The sequence below is a fragment of the Natator depressus genome, chromosome 10 (genome assembly GCF_965152275.1).
Source record: "Natator depressus isolate rNatDep1 chromosome 10, rNatDep2.hap1, whole genome shotgun sequence".
Taxonomy (NCBI): domain Eukaryota; kingdom Metazoa; phylum Chordata; order Testudines; family Cheloniidae; genus Natator; species Natator depressus.
The window spans coordinates 56,816,170-56,837,967 of NC_134243.1; the positions used below are offsets into that span (position 1 = coordinate 56,816,170).

The 21,798-nt window shown below is 41.5% G+C and overlaps 1 protein-coding gene across 2 annotated transcripts in view; it reads right to left on the minus strand.

The window, feature by feature from the left end:
• Positions 1 to 7,745: 7,745 nt before the first annotated feature.
• The window catches only part of FAM81A (family with sequence similarity 81 member A), a 38,535-nt gene continuing 24,482 nt past the window's right edge, over positions 7,746 to 21,798 (minus strand). Inside the window, exons 4-8 of one of the 2 annotated variants that reach the window (XM_074964754.1) lie at positions 14,010 to 14,139; positions 11,948 to 12,054; positions 11,041 to 11,176; positions 10,392 to 10,587; positions 7,746 to 9,814 (exon numbers count right to left, since the gene is read on the minus strand). In XM_074964754.1, coding sequence (XP_074820855.1) covers positions 9,693 to 9,814; positions 10,392 to 10,587; positions 11,041 to 11,176; positions 11,948 to 12,054; positions 14,010 to 14,139 — 691 coding nt within the window. In that variant the 3' untranslated portion in view covers positions 7,746 to 9,692. The remainder of the gene's footprint in view (positions 9,815 to 10,391; positions 10,588 to 11,040; positions 11,177 to 11,947; positions 12,055 to 14,009; positions 14,140 to 21,798) is intronic. The other variant, XM_074964753.1, reaches the window with a different exon arrangement.

A 21,798-nucleotide genomic window follows, 5' to 3' on the forward strand; every position in this document is an offset into this window, starting at 1 on the left:
ATTCAATGGGACTATTCACATGCATAAAGTTACTCACATGCCATTACTGATTACAGAATTGGGGCCTACATGTGAATTACAAAGGCTTTATGAGGCATGTGTCTAAGAGACACTGTCATCACGATTATGCCTCCAATCCTCTTTCCTAAATTTTAGAGTTATAATAAAATATAGCCATTTTGGTGAAATGCAACAAAAAACAGTGTATGAGCTCCTCCAGCTGGTCTGCTGCAAAAAAATTAAGCATACTTAGAACTATTAATATAAGCATAGATGATCGTAAGTAAATAGACAAAACATTTTAGCTTTTCTATTTTCACAGCTTTTTAAATACAGTACTGAATAAATTGGGGTTTAGTACCAGAGCTGGTTGAAAGATAGGGAAATATATTCCACTTTTTTTCATTGAAATGTCATGGTTTGATTAGCATTTTGTGAAAATATTCATGACATTTTATTTCCAGTTTATCCATTGAAATTCAAAATTTTGATGTAAAATTTTATCAGATTTTGAATTTTGTCAAATTTTGACCAGCGAAGTTGAGGACGTTTTGCCAGCCATGGAATCTAGAAGTGTCAATACTTGTCCAAACTACAAAAGCCCCAACAGGCCCTGCATTCCTCTGTCCCCCCAGCATCCTTCAGCCATTAGCAGACCCTGTGACAGACTCTGCCTTCAATAGACCATGAGCTTTCCAACCTGTTCTATTGTGCTCTTTCTGAACAGAGTGAAGGGCAGATGGACTTTTCAGGGCCTATTCTCTGCCTCCCACAACAGGATGGTGCCCCAATGGGACTTTTCCCCCCTTATAAAGCAGTTCCCTTTCATAGGAGAGTCCTTGCCACAAAGACCTAAGAAAATTACTTAAAATAGCTTCTGTTTGGATCTTTTGGGGTAGATTTAGCCAATCGGGGTACGACTGATTTGATCCTGCCCTATGATATTTTATTGATGCTGTATCTTGAACTGGTTATTGGGGTGTTTATTGTATGAAAGTATTCATTTAGCTTAATAAGGGCGCTGTTAGGAAATGTACTCAATAAGAAGAGAACAATGGCTCAAGACAGCCACATGTGTGCAATCACTTGAGAACTGTTAAGGGACAAGACCAGAACTGTTTGCTTTGGTGATTCTACCTCCATCTCAGAACAATCTACAAAACTGGTTCTGACTAGAAACTTTTCCAACATTACACGGTTTTACTATCAGCTGTGTACACATGATACATAATAGAGCCCATGTATACTTTCAAAAGCAAAATTAGAGGTGGACAGTTAATATATCTTTTTTCTCCTGATCAGCTGTGTTTGAAGCTCAGTTATGCACATACAGCTGGGGGGATTTTTTTTTTTATTATTTTTGGGTACAAAAAGGAACCACTAGGTCACATTCACATTCAGAACTTCTGTGTACATTTTTAAGACCTAGTCCTGCTCCCTTGGAAGTCTATGGGACTCTTTGATTTCACCAGTAGCAGGTTTGAGCCCATATTCAATTAAATTAATTAATTAAATAAATAAATAAATAGAGAGCTGAATGCAATTTCTAACTCTCTTTTTGAAAATTTCCTTAGCAAAATGGAAATTGGTGACGTGTAATATGTTAGCACTGTGAGAGCTCACTGAGGGCCAGACTCAGTGACCCTTATTCCTGGGAATAGCAAGTAAGGTGCTACTCCTTCTGAGTAAGGGAGGCAAGATCTGGCCCCAAATATAGAGAAAATCGCTTCCCTAACAAGTGACTCAGTTTTGCTTAGTGCAATATTCTATGAAATACTACACCAGTAAAAACTCCCCACTCCCAGTTAACTTTGCCACCAGCTACGTGCACTTTTGAAACATTCCCGTAACCCTCCCCCTCTGTATTTCACACAAATGCACTTTCCAGACATCTCTAATGCCTCTCCCCACTCCCTCGTCCATTTATTGGTGGAGAAAATAACCTTTTAAAATGTTTTTAAAGTCAGTAAATATAGCTTGCAATCAGGAATACTTCTTGAATTATTTATAATATTAGAAATAATTAATATTAATATGGGAGACCACCAGACACTAATTTAACCATACATTCCTTTATCAAATCCAAAGGCCAAATAGTATTTTAACCTGCCTCTAAACATGCCTGTCAGCCTTAAAATAAACAGTCACTACGCCCAATACAGTAACAAAGTATTCATAACCATGCGATCAGTATACTTTCAAATAGGCCAGACCTAAGGAAAACCATCTAGTCCTGGTGTGCACAAGCATAAAAGAAACCTCAAATTCATAACTCTTTTTATACACTTCAAAAAACAAATGATGCCATAGCCAGTTATCACATTAGCTAATGGCTAATTTGAGACAGTTCACCCTTATTTTCAGTTTTGATCCAGATAAGATTTTCAATCTGCTTTCTCCCAAGATCTTTGCTCCTTATCTTTTCTTCTCCCCCCTACTGTCCAACAGCTTTTTCATTTCACTTGACTTCATCCAGGCTTTACTTTTAAGATCATACTGGTATGTGGGGTGGAAAGGTCCAGGCTGGCTCCTTTTAAAACAGATTCTCTTTGCCTTATTTAAAATCATCTGCAGTCAACCCTGTCAGAGGCATCCTCCCTACTCCATACCTTCAGGCCTTATTATTTCCTTATGTTCTACTTGCTAGTCAGTGCCTTTCTTTATAACACAATATATTCTTAACCAAACTTAAACCAACTCTAATTCTTTAATTTCATATTTATGCTACACTTCAGTACGTGTTTAGATTAAACATCCCAGAAAATGAACTTGACACAAAATACTCTTAAGAATTAAGAAAGTGAGATATGAATAGAAATGAGCAATTTTTTTCTTAATAGCAAACATACCAGTAATTCGTCCTAGAGAAACCAGGATTACCAAAAAATACATTCTTCTGGGAGGAAGAGTTGCAAAAGTTTCCTCTTCTTGGTTTTGTCACTAATTCTAAAAAAATTTCTTGTGAAGAGAGAGAAAAGCGGAAGTTCAGTGAGCACAAGCAAAAGAAACAGGAAACAGATAACTGCCCAACTGCAAGATATGCTGTTTATTTTAGAGTCTGAGACACTGCCATCACAAACTGTCATTCAGTGATGACAGAGGTAATTTATACCTTGGGAAATAAAGTCCAAAGACTAGAGGCTCTTAGGCAGTAGGAGAAAGTCTTCCCTAGAAAAGACAGTCTGAGGTGCCCACAGTAATTTGCTATCCCCTGCCCATATCAGTTGTGTGACTCCTGCAGTGTAACAGGATAGTGTAGTCCTCATTCAATGGGCAAATGTCTAGTGAAATGGAAGCTATTTTAGCCTCCCACTTATCAGGGATTCTTTTGGGCCTGAGCCATTGTCTGAAAAGCAGCCCCATAAGGTATCTGGGTCAAAGATGCAGCAGTCATTGAGTCACTAGCTGGTTCTTTTCCATGCCCCAAGGAAGACATCCAGACAGAAAACACCATTTGGGGAACAGAGACCATGTGAGGGAAGAAAGATTCCTTCATAAGCCTCCACTACTTCCACAAGGGTACTGGGTGTGAAAATCAGAAGAGAAGGTGAGCAGGGCCTGTGAACAGGTGGTCTATGCCACTCCAGCTTATTTTGCACAAACTGCTGCATTGGTCCTTTCACATTTAAGGGGCAAAGTGATACCACCAGTTTGTGAGAAGTAACATGACTTTATTCCCCTCCAATAAATGGAATGAACTTTTTTAATCAAAAATCTGTTTGTCTTGTCTTCAGAAATGCTAGCTCTTCGGGGGAGCTAGAAAAACCACAGTCTGACCAAGTTGTGCTGAGGGTAGGATGACATCACAGGTAGTTCCCTAATCCACTGTCAGTGAGTATGACAGCTTGTCTGGGCAGTAGGGATGGCTGGGAAGTCTTGACAAGGTCCCCTGGAGTTCTGTTGGGGGTTGTCTTAGACATGGGGTTTTTTTTGGAGATTGAAGCCTCAAGAAGCAGCCAAGAAGCAGCAGGCTGAAGCTGAAGAATGGAAGCTGCTTGAAAAGAAGACTGGAACATCCTGGAAAGCAGCTACCTGAAAAAGCAGCAGCAGCAGAATTCCGAGGTTGGCTTGGCAACGAGCAGCTACCTTGCCAGCAGCAACAGAAGAGCAGTAACCGCCACTGCATCCGCGGCAGAAGAGCAACAGTGCAGCTATGGCAGCCACACTCCGGGGATCAGACCGGACAGAAGGACCAATAGACGAATCGGAGGAAAATTTAAATAAGGAGTGTAAGTCTGATCTTCTTTTTTATCTATTATTTAAGAGTGCATGGGTTTGTCTGTGAATAAATCTAGATGCCTGCTTCTTCAAGGAGATCTCCACTACCCATCCCACAACTGGCTGATCACCCCTCATGGCATGTTAAATGTCAGGTGTTAAATGTTAAAATTTCAATGTCAAGTGTTAAGTATTCATGTTGATGTTAAGTAAATGTTTTAATCTGTGAATGCAGTAATGGGTTCTCATATGTGTATATAGGGGCTGCGTATACTGCATTGTGTTAAGTCTGAGGTTAAATTATATCATTAAGATTAGAAGCCTTTATGGATACAGGACCTCTCTATGCTTGTTACATTGAAACCACTGTATTTCTTGTATGTGTTAAGATATCCTATGTAATATGTGTCTTTTATTTTATTGCACTGCTTTAAGTCTTTAATGTAATTCTATTGCATTTTGCTATGCTTTATATATCCTTTCTTGCTTCATTTACTACATTGTAACCACTTATTTCCTTTAAATAAATAATTATTTTGTTTTCGAAGAGTTACTGCTTGTGTGTCCATCCTTGAGCGGAAGGCTGTATCCCTGTCCTTTCAGAAGTCAGCAAGACTAGCTTGCTCTGCGGAGCCCTCTGTGGGTCAAGACAAGCCCCCTGGTAACACTATGGAAATTCCTTTAGGGCGAGCCACAATCTTGTTTATTCCTTTTCTTAAAATTAGCCAACCTTTAGGTAACTTAATTAGCGTCTAAAGTTTTGGGTAACAAAGCCTCCCCATGCTGCCGGAAGTCCTGTAGTGCTATGAAAACCTCCCCGTACTGCCAGAAGCCATCGTAGTGCTATGGAAGCTTCCCCAGACCCGCACAGGCCATCACAGTGATAGGAAAACTGCTCTGTACCACCAGAAGCCATCACAGCACTGTGAAAGCCTCCCATATTTCCAGAAGCCATCATAGTGCTATGTTAGCCTTCCCCTTCTGCCACAAGCCATCATAGCACTATGAAAGCCTCCCTGGACCACCACAAGCCATCGTAGTGCTATAAAAGCCTCCCCATACCACCAGAAGCCATTGTAGCACTATGAGAACCTCCCCGTACGGCCAGAAGCCCTCTTAGGGCTACAAAAGCCTCCCTGTACTGCCATAAGCCATCATAGCAGTATGAAACACAAACTCAAACATATTAAAAAGGGCCACTCCTAAGGGAGAACATTTGTGGTCATGGCCATCATTAGCGTTTCTGTAAATTCGTCAGGAAGGAAGGGTGAACCAGTTTGGAAATGTTACAAAAAACTCCCACCTCCCAACCTTTGCCCATCCCTCAGCTTATTCTGGACCAAACTATTTCCAAAGTTAGAAAATATCTGGTTCCTACAGGCCGTGAAATGGTAAGTATACTTCCACCTAATCTCTCCCCCGAATTCACCTGCTCTGGATGCTCTTCTAAGGCCTGTGAGCTTCCTTCAGGGGACATAACGATGGACCTACTCATACCTCAAACCCCTACACTGGTATCTGAAGTCAACATCATCAGGATTTAGTAAGTTCTCTCCAAGGCCTGCTGCTTGCTCTCTTTATGGGTAAAAAGTATTCTGGATTTTGCAGCTCAAATAGTCCTAAGAAATGCCAGTTTCCTCTTTTCCAAACTCCCCATATTCATGCAAAATTAGTGGCCAGAAAAAAAAAAATCTGTTTAATAATCCCATGGGCCTTTCAATTCACTAACTGTGTCACTCACCCCAGTGCAGAAGGCCTCATGTATGCCCTCTGCACCCATTAATCCTCACATTAAAAGCCAAATCCTGAAGTCATAATTTAGGTTAACTCAGTCAAAACTGTACTGATTTCTGTAGGACCAGGATCAAGCTCTATGGGGCAAACCCATTTTCCAGCCTAAGATACTCAGGCTGGTTGCTGGGGAGATCCATGGCAGAGGGAAAGCTGGGGAGGAATCTTCCTTGGAAGGTCAAAGAGTTGAGCCACTGTGGAAACTACGCTCTGGAAACCCTCCAGTTCAACCCTAACCCATCCCACTGCCTGTTCCATTCCTAACTCCAAAAACCCTGAAGGGGTTTTGTGCCATACAGAAGGAATAGTCCCTGCCTCCTAAAACCTTCACTCACTTGAGAAACCACACTATTTCAACTGTCAGAACCTCTCTACCGCTACAGAAAGGGATGCCCCCCCGTTGAGCAAAATGAAGAGACCACATGATGGCAGCATGACACTAAAAACCAGAAGGGGCCGCTCCATTGTATAACGACTGAAGACTCTTCCTCTTGGTTTTACAGAGACTTAGTAAAGTCAATTTAGAAGCAAATTTTAGTTTTGCAAAAGCAAGCTTTTAGAAAACCTAGCAGCATCAGTAGAAATATCCCTGTGTCTGTGTGTTTATTTCAAAGGAGACAGGTTGTTGAGATTTCAGAGAAGTGGATTTCACCACACATCTTCAGTTGAAATGAACACAAGATGTGCATCCCAAATACACTGCTTTGACAATCTCAAACGTTATTTTGAAAGAATTAATATTCCCCTGCAGAGTTTGCAAACAAGCCGCCCAGCACCTGCTTGTGCAGGAGAACCAGAAAGGGAAACTGACTGGAGAAAAAGCGAAAACAACTCCTCTATTTCTCTTGTTCAAGCAGCGTGAAATACAGAGAACAAGGAGTATAAATGATGACAAGTAAATTAGGTGTGTACATTTTTCTCTGTGTTAGTAATCCAACCCCCTAGCTCCCAGCTTTATTTTGTTCAAACCCCTGTTGTGATGCTTCAGCAGGTCCCCTTCCATGAGTCCTCCCACCATGCCCCAAAACTGTTGCCATTGTATGTCCTTACTTATGTCCATTGTCTCCTTCTCTGCTATCCTTTCAGCCAGTTCCTTCCCCCTGCTCCCAGTCTTGGTTTTTCCCCCTTTTGCTTTCTCTTTTTTGCTGCACATCCCTGCAGGCTCTTCCTCTCCACTCCCACACTAACCATGGACCACATCTTGGGGCTTGAAAAGGATATCCGTTAGCCGTCTTGTGAGACTGAACTGCACATGTTATGTGAGTTGAGTTTCACAGCAGCAGGCAGGAGAAACATGGATCAGTGGACTACTGTCTGAACCTGTAACCCTGTACACATCTGCTGCTGCCAGAACTGGTTGCCGTATGGGCCACCATAGAAGAAAGAAGGAAAGGTGAGAGCGAGGGAGTTTTACCTGCATGTTTGCAGAGAGCAATGTAGATCCAGGTCAGGTAGCTTTCTCTCTCTGCCCACAGAGCTCTTGTTCTCTCACTCATATCTGCCTGGCACCCACCCCTGAAGTTTGGAGACACTGGTGTAATGCTGTTATTTAGTAACCTGGATATGGATATTATTTTAGAAAGAGATCATTTTTGACCTGACAATGTCCCTTTATTCACCTTTAGGGAAAAAACTGTTTTCAAAAGCAAAAACCGAGTAATCAGCTAGCATTTCCTGTGTTGTTTTATATATGGGCTGGATCACACAAGGTTTTACAAGAGAAACATTTTTATTAAAATCATATATAAATTGTTTCTCTGACTTACTGTATGCTTGTTCATTTCCTGTAAGATTCACTTTGTTACAGATTTGCTATTGTCGGAGAAAAATACCTTCTGCAGGGAGGCCGGGGGGGAAGAGGGATACAAAAGGCCAATGATTTCTTCTCCACCGCACATGGCTAAATATTGACTAGATAGGTATACAGACATCGAGAAAAGGAATTTTAAAAACAACTTTTCAGAAATACCTGTAAATGTTTTAACCATCTCCTTCCAGTGAACAGGAATCTTATCTCTAGCTGCCATTTTAATTATATTTCACAGCAGGTGGCCAACTAGGTGACACAAAGTGGGACGAAAAGAGTCTTTTTTGCCATTAGAGAGCATTGGAAATCAAAGTTGTAAAGTTTTAAGGTAAGTTCTATAATATGTTAAACACACTTTTGGCTATATTGGCAGCAAATGCTACTTTAGCCCTTGATCCAGCAAAGACTTGTGCATTTGCTTAATGTTACACACTGTGCATTGTCCTACTGAAATCAATGAGTTTTAAGACCTTGCAGGATTGGGGCCCTAACTGTTGTACTATTTGTTCCACACCTTTGGCCCATCAAAGTCATTGGGAGTTTGCCACCGACAGTTCAATGGCACCAGCATTTGGCAATATGGGCCTGGGCAAAAGCCTACTGAAGCCATTGCAGACTCCTATTGACTTCAATGGATTTTGGATCAGGCCACGTATTCTGAGTGATGGCTTGATTCTGCACCACTTGACGATAATGGGAGCAGGATTAGGCCCTGAATGTTTTCCCATCTAGATTACTACACAGTGTTGGTGCTAATTTTCATTGTGTAATCTATTATGGAAATTGAAATAAGCACCAGTGTAATATAAAGTACATTAAGAGATTAAAATATTCTTTGGAAATTTTGTAAATACAATACTAATTCAAATCTACTTATCCATGCTAAATTATTAAAACCTACTTAAATAAATTAAATCTGAAGAGTCAGTTGTCTTACATCAGCAATACAAATTTCTAGTAGATCATAAAACATTTTAAGATACATCAAAATGCATCTTATTTTTACATCGTGTTCTCCAGAATTATTTGAATTATCACTTTCTCCACTGACAGCAAAACCCTCAAAGTTTACACTGACATAATGAAACAATGCACAAGAACACAACTGATATTAAAACTTACAATAAAATACTGTACACATTATCCTTCACCCCATCTCAGCTCTACCTGGATATTAATTAGAAAGTTCACAATACCTAAGGACTTCAAACAACGACATGTTAAGTTGCTCGTGTTCCTCAAATGGATTATTCTTAGTCTACAACTACAAAATATAATACTATATAGTTAACACGCATGTGCGCACACACAATATTTTTTTTAATGAAGCAAAGGCATCATTCTCTGATGGTATTTGGATTTTTAAAACTGGTCTATTAGAAGCCAGTTCTGCTTCCAGTGAAGTTAATGGGAACATTTCCAGTGACTTCAATGGCCGAAAGATCTGGCAAGGTGGTGAATTGCAAAGTGATATTGACCTGTTAAGGCTTGACTTTTAAACAGCAATTAACTGTGGGTACAAGCGTTAATATTTCAAAACCCACAAAAGTGGAGGCAGCACTGAGGTTCCTTTAACAAATTTGGCATCACATTCACCAATGTGTTACTCCACTTTTAAACAGCTGTAACTCCACCGAAATCAACTGGAGTAAAACAATGGTGAGCTAGGGCTTTGCCCCCTAAAAACTATTTATCAGCTTAGCTATTAAAAGCTTGCATTTACCGCTTACAGTAAACATACACACCTGTGGAACAGAAGCATGTTATTTGGTACATGCACTTAATTACAAATTGGAATGAGGTTATAGCCTATTTAGACACATAAGTGCTCTTCTCTCTGCATAAATCTTGTGATCAGTCATGATCTTGACTCTCCCTATGTCGGAACTTCCTGCTTCATTTGGTGCATCTGCTTCTGTAGCTCATCCCTGTCAAGTTTCATTTTGGCTTCTAGAACTTCCCGTAGGGACCCAATGCTCTCATAGATAGCCGCAAACCCTAATTACAGATAGAAATTGAATTAGTTTTATTATTAAAACTAAAGAACATTAGAAAGCAAAATTCAAGATTACAACATATAACAGTGCATTTTTCATTATCAGTAGAGCAAATGTCCCTAATAAAGATAGACACTGGGCCAAATTCTCTGCTGGTATAGATGTGTGAAACTCCATTGAAGTCAATGGAGCTGTGCCCATATACACATTATGGCAGCCAAGAGCTGTTGGCAAGCACAAGTCCACACCCTCTTGCCTGCTACTCCCTCAATAGACTACTGAATTCTTCTGTTTTCTAAAGACAAAGAAAACAACAACAAGAAATCTAAAGCTAATTCGGTTTCGCTCTGTGCTTTGTAGGAATCTCACCACTGTGCAGATACCTGTGCATGCAACAGGTGCGTGCACGGTTTTGTAGGTACATCCATTATGCACCCAGTTGAAAAATCGGTCCCAAAGTTGGTAAAGAGCTTTGAGATCCTCAGATGAAAGATACATTAATGCAAATTAGTATTATTATCATAGCTAAATTCTGGTAGCAGAATTCAGAGTACAAAGCTTGACAGTAGTGGTCCTACCAGCATTAACTTCAGCTTTCATTTCTTTTATATCTTCATTAATCTCCATCTGAAGCTTGCTGATTCGAATATTTATCTTCTCTTCAGCCTGTTTTGTTCCATGTTCTTCCATGGTTATTTTTTGAATTTCTTCTATTTTATCAAGTTTCTCTGACATCTGGCTGAATCTCATCTCTATGGCCCTTTCACTCATTTCCTGAGATCAGTGAAAATAATTATATTTGGTTATTCTTTGGGTAATAAATTACCAAATTCTTTGGGTAATAAACTGTTCATTCCCTAGATATGCAACAAGCATCAATGCTTACTTATAATTTTCTATACAAGATTTAAACGTTTAAGCAGTTATAGAATATAGTTAATAAAAATTCTCAAATTGGCTGGGTCACTGTAAGCTGCTTCTTCATTTTATTTTTAAGATAGAATATTTGTAAATTTAAAAGTAATGTTCAGATTTATCTATCATGATAGGATGTGTTTCAAAAGCTCCCAATCAATGGGAATTTTATCATTGCATCAACAGCAGTGGACTTATGCCCATATTGAGCACTTCTGAAAATCCCACCAAATGCCAACTCAGTAACATTTGCTTGTATACATCTCTAGAAGTATTTTCAAAACAGTTTATTCTTTTATTACAGAAACCTACAGTCTTTTCCTTAAGGGCCACGGAAATCTGATCAATTTTCTGTAAAAGCTCTTTTTCAATCCGTTCATGTTCCTGTTCCAACCAGCTGCGGGCAGACAATATCTGGCTGCTGAGTTCTTCTACTGCACCTTTTAATCTAAGAGAATAAAATAAACGAGCATGTTTGCAAATATACAAGAGCATCTCAGGTTCTTTGATCACTGGGCTGTGGAGTTTTTATGACAATCAGCATAAAAATCCCCTTCTTCCTCCATAGCATGTTTGACAGCATATTCATGCAGTGTTTTGAAATTTCACACTGCTAGGCTTGGTTTATGTTAATTGTTTCAGATAATCAAGGATGAGAGAATGTAATAGAACAGCAACTAGTTGCACAAAATATGGTTGCAGTATTTTGAGGCATATATGATGCAGACCCTTCAAGAAATAGTATGTCATAGCCTAGAAACAATTGTGGCATCCCATTCACTTTACAGTCTTTGAAGCCCATGAGAGTTTGGACTGGAAAGAACTGAGTAAAGATTTTAGGATTTGGATCTACATGTATATTTAAATGTGCTGTAGTATTTGAAGTCCTATGCATTTGCCTCTCTCATTTTGGCATAGTGCTGAGATAGTTGCAGTAACTCTATGTGCACATATATATTTGCAGTCAGTTTGAAAATGTTACAACTATTGAATTCCGTGTCTGGCTGTCTGCACATGTATATACAGTATACATTCTTTTCCCGGTCTTAATACTAACATCTGGCACACAATGTTTTACAAATTTAGTTCAAAGTGGTTTGTGACCAGATTTACAGAAGTATTTAGGTGCCTAAAAATACAGAAAGGTGCATAGTGGGGTTTGCAAGACTAGCCCCTTGATTTATAAATAGCATGATTTTCCAACAAGGTGAGTACTCACTTAACATCCAGAAGGTGGAGCTGTTGATTGCTCTCTTTGTAGGCAATCTTCAGTTTTGCTTCTTGTTGCATTATTGACTGCTCTACTCTGCTCAGAAGGTAAGAAATCTGAAACAGAATTCTGAATTTACTATTTTTCTCCTCGAACTCATCACACATTGTATTTGGAACATAAATACTTATATTATGAGTGAAGATTTTAAAGGGACGCTGCTCTAATTGATGGGCCCAAACTTTAACCTACTTGCAAATTTTCCTTTTAGTTTTTTAAACTGTCCTCATCTTGCAAAATGTACTAACCCACACAACTGGAGTGGCAGCATTACTAAGATCACAATTTCTCAGCCAACAACAACCGGGGGGGGAGCTGTGTTTCCTTGCAGTAAGAGCATCTGCCTGGACCTGTTTTTGTGAGTAGGTGAGGAATATCACCTAGCCGCACCCCACCTCCAAAACCTCCCTGTGTGAGGTAGCTCTCAGGAGTACTGTCCATGGTACACACCTCTTGGGCAGGCCCTCATTCTTCCTTCCATTACCTTCTGGACTTTCCAAACCCATTGAGAGAGTATGGGGGAGGGAGGAAAATAGGATTTGTCCCAAATGCACACATTAATTCCTATTATTGCCCATGTGCACACATCAGGTCATGTTACAACCTCATTCCAATGCTGAATTCTCATTGACAACAATGGTATTTACACACAGAGACTGAAGGTAAAATGTGGCCCATCAAGAGAACAGGCCCTGTGCCAGCAGTCAGTGTGCTGGCAAACTCTGTAAAATTGTAATTTTAAAAGTTACTGCTTAAGAGCTGTATACCTCACTACCTGGGAAACCTGAGTTACTCAACACATGGGAAATCTGAGTTTATAAATTAAAGGAATATTTTAACTATATAAGTGTAGAAAATGCATCTTAAACCAATCCATTTCTATAAATCAGCTTCTATATTTGAGGCATTCATTAAAACAGAACAGATTGTTTTAAAAGCTAGTAAGAAAAAAAGTGAATTATCAGACTGCTCTTGTGTGCCAAGCTTTAGATCAGTGTGAAATTTTTATGGCATACAATGGAAATGCTAATGTTCAACTACAGCATCATGAAGAATGAGACTGTAGTTAGCAGGTTACGGAATATAGATTTTTTTCCATGTTTTAAAATTGTAAGTGTAACCTGCTTGAATCATGGAAAATGTCTTTGTTGAGCTCTTTTCTGTTCAGGGTTTAAATATAGAAGTTGGAAGTGTCATGGGATTGATTTTCCTCTGTGACTAATATACCTACAGTACCACTGGCTAACTCAGTGGGATTACTTGATATATTTGACAGATTATTACTGCACAGATACAGGTCTAGATTGTGAGTGGCCCCTGTGAGGCTATGCTAGTGCACAGGAACAAGCAAGAAGCTTGTCCCTCACCTGCATGTCTGCTGTAAAACAGATAGAGACAGGAAAAGCCCTGGCATCACTCCCTCCATACTCGCCCATGGAATCAGGCTGGTGCATCATGGTATTCTGTAAAACTATTTTCTTATATACAGCATTTTGTATAACCCAAATGGCTCGTGAAAAATGCACAAGGAGCAGCACTCGTGGAAACTGTGCCTGCATGGTACAAAGTGTTCCTGGTGCTCTTGCAGGGGCTCTGCATCACTCCTGGTTTGTGGCTGAATGCCACAGATTAACCCAGAGGGAACCCCTACTGAAATGCAGCCATTACTGGGGTTGCTCACAGAGACATTAGAACAATACACGCAACCACTAAGCAACATTTTAGGGACAGGAAATTATGAATACTTTATCCAGTTAGAGCAATAGAAGAATGTAAGTAGGTGAAATGTACGTACCAATTCAGATTTGGTCCGGATTCCAGAGCAGACACATTTGCATCTACATTTGCACAGAGTGTCATGGGATCTTTAATGAGTAAAAATGGTCAGGACCTTGATTATGTTTCTTCTGAAAGCCAGCAACTCCAGTGGCATTAGCTTAACAATATGGTATTTTTGTTCATGAAGTTAAACTCTCCCTCCTATGAGGATCACTTGTTTTATACAACATACCTGTATTTCTGCTTCTTTGATTTTAGATTCCAAGATCATTTTAGAAGCTTGTTGATCTTTGCTTAGGCTTTGAAGTCTTTCATATGTAATTTTGTGCTCTGCAGACAATCTGGCTAAACCAGCATCGCACCTGTTGAGATAAATAAATACCAAAGCAATGGATGACTGTTGCTGAACACAATGTATAGGCCAAACTTTTTAAAATATATCTATTTTAGAATGGACATTTCTATGAAGGTATCAGTCTCTCCTGCAAAACATTGCTTTTCTATGAGATTCAAAGAAATATTGATGTCTCTAACATCCACCTAATTGCCCCATAACTGGTATAAGTCTCCATACTGTAGTAGGTGCAATCCTGCGGTAGATCTCAGCTCTGAAATCATATGGACAAAAGGTGTGCTTATGGAAATCACATTACAAATTCAAGGATGTACAATTTCAATACCTTATACTATTCCTTATGATCCATCAGACATCTCTTAAGGTGTGTGTAATTGGCCATTAGTCTGCCACACAGGCAGTTACTCACACAGTTTACTTATTAGATGCAATTAGAAAGTAATTATAAAGAGCATATTTAAATTATTGCACCTAAGCTGCTTTGGGTTTTACATGCTTATTTATACTTCTATTCACAAAATAATAGCATGGAACCATATTAACTACTCCAGGGCCAAATTCTGCAGTCATTAGTTTGAGGTTTTCTCCTCTCCAGGTAAGTTCCCATTAAAAGCAATGGGAGTTTTGCCTCATGAACTGGCGAACTGCGCCATAAGATTTACCATTTCTCTTCTGCACATTGGAATACTTCTGTAATTCCACCACATTTTCAAGACAAATGGTGTGTTCTAGTATATGCCTGTGTTTTTTCTCCCACATTTCAGAAATATTTTTGACTGATAGACTTCATCTACAATAATACAATAAGTGCATGAATGAGTTGTAAAAATATAGGTACTGTTGGTTCAGGAGTAAGACCTCTCAAAAGTATGAGTAATGTGTATTTTTGTTAAGTGAAATATGTAACTGTCATAGTTACATAATCTAATATACGGAACTGATTAAGATCAGATAGCAGTTAAGGTTTTGGAAGAAGCAGGCGTGGAATGTGACAAGCAACAGCAAGCTAAACCATTATCTAAATTAATCTCACATTTTAACCATTTTTGGTATCATTTCAATTGGAAAGCATTCACTCTGGGATGCACTTTCATCATCTGAATTATAGCAAGTATCATTGTTACTTTCCCTTTGTGCTTGAAAGGTAACAACTCAAATGGCAAACAGAAGGGAAGACACTTAGCAATATGGTAGAATTACAATATGAAAATAATAAAAGAAGCAAAGTAATAGAGAAGTGAGAACACATTAGAAAATCATCATTTAGCAATTCAGTGTACTGGAGGAAACGTGATATGGGCAGCAAGAACAACTTAAATTGGATGTTTTTCTAGAAGATATGCTCTAAAAATTATTTTGCAGAAGTGCTGGCCGGTGTTATACGGGAGGTCAGATTAGATAATCACAGTGGTCCCTTCTGGCCTTGGAATCTATGAAAAAAGTCAACATAGGACTAAAGATGTACCTCCAGACTAGGGTATCTGTGGAGTGTTTGGAGAAAACAGAAGCTAAATCTCTCTATGTAGTTACCATTAGTGGAAACCAGAGACATGAAATTATCCTGTGTCTATTCACCAATAGCACATGGACTCCAAGAAGTGGTTAGTCTTGTGTCTGAGTTCTCATAGAAAAGCATAAAAAGCAATTGCTTTGAAACTACTGTAGCAAATGTATGCAACAGGCATCCATAATTTTTATGGCACATTGTTATTTTTGGCTCATATGATCATAGTGGATCGTTGTTGTTTGTGAAATTGAGTACATTTGAAAGGGGGCAGCTGGTTGTATGGTATAGAACATAAGGGATTTCCAAAGTATCCCAGATTCTGATCTCAGTTACACTGATGTTAATCTGGAATAAACAGAACATATTGGTTTATATTTCTCCAGGTATATTTTGGTTGGTACCATATGACAAACTGTGGAGGCATAAACTCAAAGTATTAAGACATCAGCATGCTCTTAATGTTCATTTTACTAGGATTTTCTTTAAATTTTATTCAGTACTCTGTACAGTATGGTCAAAAGAGAGACTATCTCAGTGCTGTACATTCAAGCATGTGGTTGGTATCTTCCCAGAAGAAAGTACAGATATGCTGCAACTATGGGGCCAGATTCTGACCTCCATTACACGAGTGTAAATCTGTAGTTAAAGGTTTGTAATGATAAAAGAATGTTTAATGAATGTCTCCACTGGTTTTCAAATGGTACCAACCAAAAAATAAGATAGCATGATTTACAATTTGAGCAATACCTGTTTCTTAAAATAACTCTGGTTCAGATTTAAAGACAAACTAACAAACAATCTCAAGAGACTTCACCTCTGTTGGGCCAAAAGCTCATTACAGTGACTATTCTAATGAGATTTTGGCCACATCGAAATTAGGATAAAAACAGAACCTCTTTATGGTTTTGAATTTTACTCTGTAACAAAACCCTGAGGATGGTGTACAAATCCAACACCACTCCAGTCATACTCCTCTGAAATCTGAACGAGTTCTAGTTTCAGGTTCTTTTTTGGCCAATCTCTAATGTGACTATAAAGTTCTTTTAAATAAAAATGTATCAAAATCCAACCTGCAGTATTAATTAATTCCTTGTGCTGTTATCTTTAACAAAATCATGTTGCCAAGCCCACACACCTAGCCAAAAACATGCTAATGGTTTGTGGGACATAAACACAAAAGAGAAAAAGTCACTTTTTTGTACCCTAACAGATTTTCAAAGGCCAAATAAAAAATACTTGGCACATATTTACCTGAAGTGAGATCATTTAAAAAATATGAAGATACAAAAGACTGGGATTAGAAGAAGTCCCTGAAGAAATTTTGTTACTTGAAATCTAAGTGCTGAGCTTACAGGACATAAAGGACCCGATTTTCAAAAAGGTGGATGCAAAAATACACATCCAGTCACCCACCTAATTTGTTTGTGTAGTTACTAGGGTTATACATGCAATTAGAATTTTGTGCAAACAAATATATAAATACATAGTGTACATCTGCATGCTTAATATGCCCATTTTGGCCATACAAATATCACCTAGTTTCACAGGCATTTTTTCGTGTGCAATTGCAAGCACACATTTTTGGAGCTTAGGCCAAAAGTATATTTTGTTGTTTGTTTTGTTTTTTTAAAAAGTTTACTGCAAGATCCCTTTACAAACTTCTGTACTTATATGTGCTCAGTAAGTAAAAACTAACATGGAAGAAGATGACTTTGTAAACCAAGTATTCTGGGTTTCAATATAGAATATAATTGCAGAAACCAGCGGTGTTTAATATAAACTGCACAATTAAGCTGCCTTCCAAATCTCAGTAAACAAAAGGAGTATTTAGTTTTATGAATCACTGAAAAGTGTTTTTGTTGCTAAGAAATCATTGGACAAATATGAGGAGAGTCTGCTGTTCTATTACTTCAGAGGTTATGCCTACAGTTCGAGTGGGTGTGCTACCCAGATCGCATAGACATACTCACACTCGCTCTCATTGAGCTAGCATGCTAAAAACAGTAGTGTAGCCAGGGTAACAGTTAGCAGCAACATAGAGTAGCTGTGTGGCGTATGTACCCACAAGTTTCAGTCAGGTTTGTATTTTGCTAGCTTGTTCACTCGCTGCTGCCATGGCACCCTGGCTACTCTTCTATTTTTAGTGCGCTACCTCAATGAGACCTAGTGCAAGTATGTCCATGCAAGCTGGGAATCACACCAATAGCTCCAAGTGTAGACATACCCTGACTGTCGCTAGTGGCTGTATGCATATGGGCACCAAACCAAGTACTAGTCTGCAGGAGGTAGATAGAAGTACAAAAATGGTTTACTTAAGACTAAATCCTGTACAACACTCATGTGACTTGTAGTAGCATGATGTATATTCAAATGTGCAAGCAAGCTACTCAGGGTAGCAGTGGTTACACATTATGCACTGTTCTGCCTCACAAGCAAAGGGTGTATTAGTGATGGGACGGTTGTGTGTCAGGAACAGTCAGGATGTGTCAGTCCCTGCCCCTCCCCATTCTGTCTGCTCAGGGAAAGGGGAGTAAGCAAGCACACAATGCTTGTTTACTCCTGTGTGTCTGGAACCAAAAATTTAACAGTATATCATTTGACTGAAGAATCTACAAGCACAGTAACATTTCAGTGAGTTTTCATATTGCAAATGCCATAGGCATCAGCATGCTTTTATTTATTTATTTTGGTGCCTTTATGGGAACTGAGCTCTTTTAGAAATCTGGCCCCAATTCCTGGTTCTGAGCCCTTCTAAAAATTCTGTCCATAATGACATGGAAAGTTAAAAGAGACTGGTCAAGCCAGACGCAAGAGGGAAGCTCAAACTGCATTTCCAAGTATGAGATCAAAAGAAGACTAAGATTTTTTTAAAACTTCAAAATAGTTTTAAAGAATAATCTTCCACCTGCTAGATGCAAGATACAACCTCCACTCTGTAAAGCATGCTGCAGTTCTGGGCTTTTGCATTCCTTTGTGTCTTATGATACAAATCTCAAGATGTTGTTGGAATTACACCCACAATTCACCAAGGAGCAAACATTGTAGGGACAAAAGAACAATATTCAAGAGCAGCTAGTTGTAATAAGGATAAAAAGCATTCCAGTCCACCTAGGATAGCTTACCAGTTTTTTTTTTTAAAAGTATTTCATGATTTCTATGCTTTTGTGAAAAAACATAATGAACATAATTCACCGAGCGCAGAAGTTTTAACAGCTGTTCCATTCATATAGCAAGGAAATGCACCCCAGTGCACAGGGGCCAATGCAAGGCAAAACTTAAACATTTATGCATTTATGCATAAATTAAAACCATTGAAGCCTATAACAGTAGGCTTCACCGGTATGTGGGACCTTGGATGGACCATCTGAACATGTGTGCTACAGTATATCAGTTTACCACTAAGACACTTTGGAAAGATCATCCAGTGTTGTAATAACAAAGTGTACCCACTGGGTTCCGGGAAGAGGACAGGCGGGAGCCCGCTCACTGCTTAAGGACCACCTCCCCCCCCCCCAGCCTAAGGGAAGGATATACAGGACCTGGAAACCAAATGATTCCAGGGGACAACTAATGAAATAACAGGGACAGGAGTGCGGTCAAAGGGTCAAAAGAAGGGAGCCTGATGGGGACACCAAGCAGAGAACCCCGGACAGCGCCCACTGCTCCTCAAAGGCATCAAGAGAGCCAGTGGACACCACCCAGAGGAACTCTGCCCGGATACGTGAACGGATAGAGGATCGGAAACAGGCCCCACAGTCACAGGAGTCTCCATTGGCCAACCTCCTCTCCCTGGTTTTATAGATGGCTGTTTTAGCCAGGGCCAGGAGGGGGTTGTCCAGGAGATCCCGTAACTTTGTGGGGCCAAGGATACGGAGTGCATAGAGAAGGAGGTGAGGGGAAAAGTGCAGCCAGAAACGTAACAGGATATTTGTGAGGAGCCGGAATAGGGGCTGCAACCTGGCGCACTCCAAGTAAACACACGCCAGAGTCTCCCTCACGCCCTCATGTTCAGGTGTCCGGGATAGGGGTAAACCACGCCAAATACATGCCCGTGCTCACGGCCCCATGAAAGAGCCGCCAACTGATATCCCCGGCGGGCCTTGGGACCAGGGTGGAGCATAGGCTGGCCTACTGGGGCTCCTCACCCTCTAAAGGTGGTAGGAGGTCCTGCCACTTTGTGTCAGGGCGGGACGCGAGGGTGAGGAAGTAAAGAGTGTGGAACACGAGCATGTAAAGATGTTTCCTTGGTGCGGTCTGGAAACGAACCGTGCAGCCGGCTCACGGAGAAGGGGCGGGGGGACCAGTTGGGTCCACAGAACAGGGGCCTGATGAAAAGGTCCGGAGAGCCTGGGGTGGTGGGTGGGTGGGGTGTGCCCTCATGCAGGACCCGATCGAGGTAAACCCGAGCAGCGGGCATCAAAGCGGCCCTCACCTCCTGAAGTACGTGCCGGGGAGTACAAGGCCTGGAGAGTCCCATGTGCTGAGCAAGCGTCAGGGGATCCAGCCAGTCTCCCCGGTCGTAATCCAGGAGGTCTCCGACTCTGGTGACTTCTGCCAGGACCAACCTCTGGCACACCGAGGGGGACTCCACCACCTGCACACGGAGCTGGGGATTGTGTAGCAGGGGCTCCGCGAGGAGATCTGCCCCCTTGGTGGCCGCCACGGACCTGGTCGCCGAGAACAGTTTCCAGGTCCGGAGGAGGTCCTGGTAGAAGACTGGCAGTCCAGAGAGGTCTCGCGGAAGACCTCTCGGATCGAGATAAAGGAGCTGCCATTCATATCGGAGCCCTCGGAGGCGGCGCAGGAAGGCGTGCGCCAGTACTCTCCACGCTGGACTACCTGCACCATAAAGGAGTCTCTGCAGGGACTGGAGGTGGAAGACATGGATCTGAGTGCATAGGCACTTCAGACCCTGCCCTCCCTCCCCAAGGGGCAGATGGAGGACCCCTGCAGAGACCCAGTGCAGTCCTGGCCAAAAGAACTCCAGAATCGCTGTCTGGAGGTCGGCCAGGAAGCCCGGGGCTGGGACCAGGGTGTTGAGCCGGTACCAGAGCATGGACAGGACTAGTTGATTGAGTACTAGTGCCCTCCGTCGAAGGGAGAGGCACCTGAGTAGTCCTGTCCAGCTCCAGAGCCGCTCCGTCACCCTGCCCTGCAAACCATGCCAGTTCTCCGGCAGAGACAGATGTGTGGCAGAAAGGTAAACGCTGAGATAGAGCAGCGGACCAGCGCTCCACCGGATGGCCTGAAGCATGGTGGGAGGGAGCTCACCTGCTACCCGTCCCCGACCACCAGGCCAGAGCTCTTGACTCAGTTGACCCGGCCAGAGGAGGCCACCGAGTACACAGTCTGGCAAGCCTCCACCCGCACCAAGTCGCCCGGGTCCTGGACCACAAGGAGCACATCGTCGACGTATGCCGACAGGACCAGCTGCAGCTCCGGCTCTCAAAGCACCAACCCCATCAACCTCCTGCGGAGGAGACAGAGGAAGGGCTCAATCGCCAGAGCGTACAGCTGGCCCGAGAGGGGGCACCCCTGCTGTACTCCCCACCTGAAGCTGACCGGCTTGGTCAGGGTCCAGTTGATCCTGACCAGACACTCTGCGGAAGCATACAGCACCTGGAGAAAACTCACAAACTGGGATCTGAAACCTAACGCTCGCAGAGTGCCCAGGAGATACCCGTGGTCCACCCTGTCGAACGCCTTCTCCTGATCCAGGGACAGGAGGGTGAAAAACAGACCATCCCTACACCCAAGCTCCAAGAGATCCCGGACCAGATACAGGTTATCAAAGATGGTACGGCACGGGACGGTGTAGGTCTGGTCTGGTCGGATCACATCCTCCAGCACAGACCCCAGCCGCAGCGAGATGGCCTTCGCTACGATTTTGTAGTCCGTGCTGAGGAGCGAGATGGGACGCCAATTCCATAAGTCGCGGAGGTCCCCCTTCCTCGGCAATAAGGTGAGCACAGCTCGCCTGGACGAGAGAGGGAGGACCCCGCTTTATAATGACTCGGACCAGACAGTGACTAGATCTGGGCCGAGGATGTCCCAGAACACGCGGTAGAACTCCACAATCAGCCCGTCCATGCCCGGAGATTTGTTGGTGGGCATGCAATGGAGGGCTTCCAAGAACTCGGCCAGAGAGAGAGGCAGGTC